At 42.9% G+C, this 5302-nt stretch overlaps 1 protein-coding gene across 3 annotated transcripts in view; it reads right to left on the bottom strand.

Moving 5' to 3' along the window:
* LOC116546661 (neuroblastoma breakpoint family member 1-like) overlaps window positions 1–4020 on the bottom strand; it is a 9225-nt gene extending 5205 nt beyond the window's left edge. For 2 of the 3 annotated variants that reach the window (XM_032272854.1, XM_032272855.1), the window contains exons 1-2: window positions 3789–4020; window positions 2505–2609 (exon numbers count right to left, since the gene is read on the bottom strand). In XM_032272854.1, coding sequence (XP_032128745.1) covers window positions 2505–2609; window positions 3789–3963 — 280 coding nt within the window. In that variant the 5' untranslated portion in view covers window positions 3964–4020. Of the gene's footprint in view, window positions 1–1731; window positions 1942–2504; window positions 2610–3788 lie in introns of all 3 variants that reach the window. The other variant, XM_032272853.1, reaches the window with a different exon arrangement.
* Window positions 4021–5302: the final 1282 nt, after the last annotated feature.

The raw sequence follows: 5302 nt of genomic DNA, 5'->3' as shown, positions 1-5302 counted from the left end.
GGAGTTTCGCTCTTGTTACCCAGGCTGGAGTGCAATGGCGCGATCTCCGCTCACCGCAACCTCCGCCTCCTGGGTTCAGGCAATTCTCCTGCCCCAGCCTCCTGAGTCGCTGGGATTACATGCACGCGCCACCATGCCCAGCTAATTTTTTGTAGTTTTAGTAGAGACGGGGTTTCACCATGTTGACCAGGATGGTCTCGATCTCTTGACCTCGTGATCCACCCGCCTCGGCCTCCCACAGTGCTGGGATTACAGGCTTGAGCCACCGCGCCTGGCCTCTCTCATCCATTTTTAACAAAATGTTAAGGGAGCCATTTATATTTGCCTAGAAGGATGCGAAAAATTTAATAAATTCTGATCAAGAGAGTGTTCAGTTTCTCAGAGCAAAGACAGAATATTGTTCAGTACTTTCGTAACGGTGAATCTATAGAACTTACCTTCTGTCTTCAGCCAGCAGCCTGGGTAGTAGGCCGCTTGACTCATAAGAAGTTTATTTTTGCTGCATCTGTATTTCTCTTCCTCTTCATGATGTTTTCAATCTTCTGTAAATAAATTCAGAAGAGCAGGTCACATTGAGCAAATCACACTTCACACAGACCAAATCAGTGTCCAGTCATAGCACGAGGACATAAAATATTCACAGTGTAAGAATGTGATATTCTGACTGGAATGTTCTATCGGGCCCTAGATTAAGTCACCTCAGAAGTAGATGAGCCTGCTTTTCAGGCCCATGGGACAAAATCTCTCTCATCTTGTAGACATTAATCATCTGTCATAAGTCACTGACTTTCATAAGTCAGTGAAAACAATTAAAAGCTTTTCCCCCAAAATCTTCAAAAATTGCCCTAACTACTTTCCAGAAGAGTTGCTGCAATACTAATTATCTCATCATATATCATGGTCAATCAATGTTTAGAGAAATTTATATAGGATACTGGACAGACGGATGCATTCTAACAACCTTTACTTTAAAAAGAATCTGTGGAGCCAGCATGGTGGCTCACACCTGGAATCCAAGCAACATAGGAGGCCCAGGCACGCAGATCACCTGACCTCAGGAGCTCAAGACCAGCCTGGCCAACATGGTGAAACCTTGACTCTACATAAAGTACAAAAATTAGCCAGGTGTGGTGGTGTCCACCAGGGATCCCAGATAATTGGCAGGCTGAGGCACCAGTACCAGGGTACTCCCAGCTCTTGATGGTGCCACTTACAGATACCACAGGTTCTATTAGGAACAGGGTCCCCTTTAAGCTACTCACAGGGGGTAATGTCTGCTATCACTGTGTTTCCCCCAGGGTCCCCAGAACACAGCTTTGCCTACTGGGTCTTTAGCAGAAAGCAGAACTGCATGGAAGTTCAGTAGCCTCAGACCTTTAGACCAGCAGACTAGATGCTGCTTGTCTGTAGGACCTTATATGGTACAGAGAGGATTCCTGTAAACATGGATTCAGCCTCTTGCTGAGAAAAACAGGTGGTTCTGTGCCTGGGTCAGGAATCAATAGCTGGGATTTTAACCCCAGCCCCGCACCCACCTTAGTGCAGATGTGGAAATGTTGCTAAATATTTTGGCATCTGTCTTCCATTTTAACTAAATGTTAAAATACCCACTGCTATTTTCTACAAGTATGGGAAGGATGAAATTAATTTTGATGAAGAGAGCGCTTAGTTTTTCGAGACAAGACAGGGCATCATTCATCACTTTCATGGTGGTCAACCTGTAGGACTTACTGTATGTCTTCAGCCGATAGTTCAGGGAGTAGTCCACTGGACTCATAAGAAGTCTATTTTTGCTGACTCCAATATTCAGTTTGTTATCTTCCTGTTCGAAGCAGGATTTCTCAATGCCTTCTGGAATGTTCAACTCTGTGTTTTTTCTGGAAAGAGGCCTGTCAGATGCCACCTTGCTGATGTTTGGGGCAGAACACAGAAAGCCAGGGACTGGTGAGAAGAAACCCAAACACACAATGGATTAGAAACTGGCGACATCAAATTGGTTCAATTGGGACTGAAGGATGTCACTGACAGCCTTGCCTGTTGATTTGAAGATGTTGTTTCCCCGCTTTTACTCTTCTCATCTCCACTCTTGATCTCCTTAAAGTCAACTTGTCTTAGCTACTCAGTCACCTTGAAGCCAGGACATAAACCCTCCTATCATTATCTTGTTTATGAGTTCTGCAGGATCTTATACGGTACAGAGAAGATTCCTGTAAACATGATTTAGCCTCTTGCTGAGAAGAACTGGTGGTTCTGTGTCTGTGTTAGGAATCAATAGCCGGGATTTTAACCCTAGTCCCACACCCGCCTTACTGTAGACATGGAAAAGTTGCTAAATAATTTGGCCTCTGTATTCCATCTTTAACGAAATGTTAAAAAACCCACTGCTATTTTCCTAGAAGTATGGGAAGAATGAAACTAAGTTTGAAAAAGAGAGTATATCATTTCTCAGAAAGAAGACAGGACATTGTTCAGCACTTTCGTGAGAGTGAACCTATAGAACTTACCTTCCGTCTTCAGCCGGCAGCCCAGGTAGTAGGCCACTTGACTCATAAGAAGTTTATTTTTGCTGTCTCTGCATTTCTGTTCTTCATCGTGATCTTTTTGATCATCTGTAAACAAATTGAGAAGATCAGGTCACATTAAGCAAATCACACTTCACACAAGACCAAATCAGTGTGCAGTCATAGCACAAGGACATAAAATATTCTCAGTGTAAGAATGTGATATTCTGATGGGAATGTTCTAACAGGCCCTAGATTAAGTTGCCTCAGAAGTAGATGAGCCTACTTTTCAGATCCATGGGAGAAAATCTCCATCATCTGGTAGATCTTCATCATATATCCTCTGACCTAGTCAGGGCATATAATTAAAACTTTTTCCCAAAAATCTTCAAAAATTGCCCTAACTACTTACCAGAACAATTACTGCAATACCAATTTATCTCATCATATATCATGGTCAATGAATGGTTAGAGAAATTTACATAGGAGACTGCACCAAGGGATGAATTATAATAACCTTTACTGAAAAAAGAATCTGTGGAGCCAGCCCGGTGTCTCATGCCTGCAATTCCAGCATTTTAGGAGGCCCAGAAGGGCAGATCACTTGACCTCAAGAGTTGAAGACCAGCCTTGCCAACTTGGTGAAACCCTGCCTTTACTAAACATACAAAGATTAGTCAGGGGCTTTGGTGCCCACCAGGGATCCCAGCTAAAGGGGGGGGCTGAGGCACCAGTAGCAGGGTACTCCTTGCTCTTGATGGTGCCACTTACAGATACCACAGGTTCTATTAGGAGCAGGGTCCTCCTCGAGATCCTCAGAGGAGGTACTGTGTGCTATCACTGTGTTTCCCCCGGTGTCTGCAGAACACTGCTTTGCCTACTCGGCCTCAGCAGAAACCGGAATCAAATGGAAGTTCAGTAGCCTCAGACATTTAGACCAACAGACTGGATGCTACTTGTCTGTAGGATCTTATACGGTACAGAGAGGATTCCTGTAAACATGATTTAGCCTTTTGCTGAGAAAAACAGGTGGTTCTCTGCCTGTGTCAGAAATCGATAGCAGGGATTGTAACCCCAGTCCCACACCCACATTACTAAAGACATGGAAAAGTTGCTAGATAGTTTTGCCTCTGTCTTCCATCTTTAACTAAATGTTAAAATAACCATTTCTATTTTCTACAAGTATGGGAAGGATGAAATTAATTTTGATGAAGAAAGAGGTTAGTTTCTCAAAACAAGACAGGACATTATTCATCAATTTCATGGTGGTCAACCTATAGAACTTACTGTATGTTTTCAGCCGGTAGTTCAGGAAGTAGGCCACCTGACTCATAAGAAGTCTATTTGTGCTGGCTCTGAAAGTTGGTTTGTTTTCTTCCTGTCGGCAGCAGGATTTCTCAACGCCTTCTGGAACGTTCACCTCTGTGTTTGTTCTGGAAGGAGGCCTGTCAGATGCCACCATGCTGACATTTGGGGCAGAACACAAAAAGCCAGGGACTGGGGAGAAGAAACCCAAACACATGATGTGTTAGTAAATGTTGACGTCAAATTGGTTTAATTGGGACTGAGGGATGTCACTGACAGCCTTGCTCGTTGATTTGAAGGTATCATTTCTCCATTTTTACTCTTCTCATCTACAATCTCAATCTCCTTAAAGTCAACTTGTCTTAGCTACTCAGTCACCTTGAAACTCGGAAATAAACACTTCTACCTTTATCTTGCTTATATGTTTTGCAGGATCTTATATGGCACAGAGAGGATTCCTGTAAACATGATTTGGCCTTTTGCTGAGAAGAACAGGTGGTTCTGTGCCTGTGTCAGGAATCAATAGCAGGGATATTAACACTAGTCCCACACCCACCTTACTGCAGACTTTTAAAGTTGCTAAATATTTGGCCTCTGTCTTCCATGTTTAACAAAAGGCTAAAATACCCATTGCTATATTCCTAGAAGTATGGGAAGGATGAAATTACGTTTGAAGAAGAGAGTGTATCATTTCTCAGAAAGAAGACAGGATATTGTTCAGCACTTTCGTGACAGTGAACCTATAGAACTTACTTTCTGTCTTCAGCTGGCAGCCCAGGTAGTAGGCCACTTCACTCATAAGAAGTTTTTGTTGTCTCTGCATTTCTGTTCTTCATTCTGATCTTTTCGATCTCCTGTAAACAAATTCAGAAGAGCAGGTCACATTAAGCAAATCACACTTCACACAGACCAAATCAGTGTCCACTCATAGCACAAGGACTTAAAATATTCTTGGTGTAAGAATGTGGTATTCTGACAGCATTGTTCTAACGGGCCCTAGACTAAATTGCCCTAGAAGTATATGAGCCTGCTTTTCAGATCCATGGAACAAAATCTCCCTCCTCTGGTAGATCTTAATCATATCCTCTGACCTAAGTCAGTACAAAAAATTTAAACGTTTTCCCCAAAATCTTCCAAAAATTGCCCTAACTACTTTCCAGAAGCATTGCTGTAATATTGATTTATCTCATCATATGTCATGGTGAATGAATAGTTAGAGAAATTTATATAGGAGACTGGATCAAGGGATGAATTCTAAGAACTTTTACTGAAAAAAGAAACTGTGGAGCCGACATGGTGGTTCACGTCTGGAATCTCAGCACTTTAGGAGGCACAGGAGGGCAGATCCCTTGACCTCAGGAGTTCAAGACCAGCCTGGCCAACACGGTGAAACCACGCCTCTACTGAAAATACAAAAGTTAGTCAAATGTGGGGGTGCCCACCAGGGATCCCAGCTGATTGGCAGGCTGAGGCAATAGTACCACAGTACTCCCTGC

The sequence above is a fragment of the Sapajus apella genome, unplaced genomic scaffold (assembly GCF_009761245.1).
Source record: "Sapajus apella isolate SASKATOON/1434 unplaced genomic scaffold, GSC_monkey_1.0 scaffold1198, whole genome shotgun sequence".
Taxonomy (NCBI): domain Eukaryota; kingdom Metazoa; phylum Chordata; class Mammalia; order Primates; family Cebidae; genus Sapajus; species Sapajus apella.
This window is presented reverse-complemented; position numbering and strand designations above follow the sequence as displayed.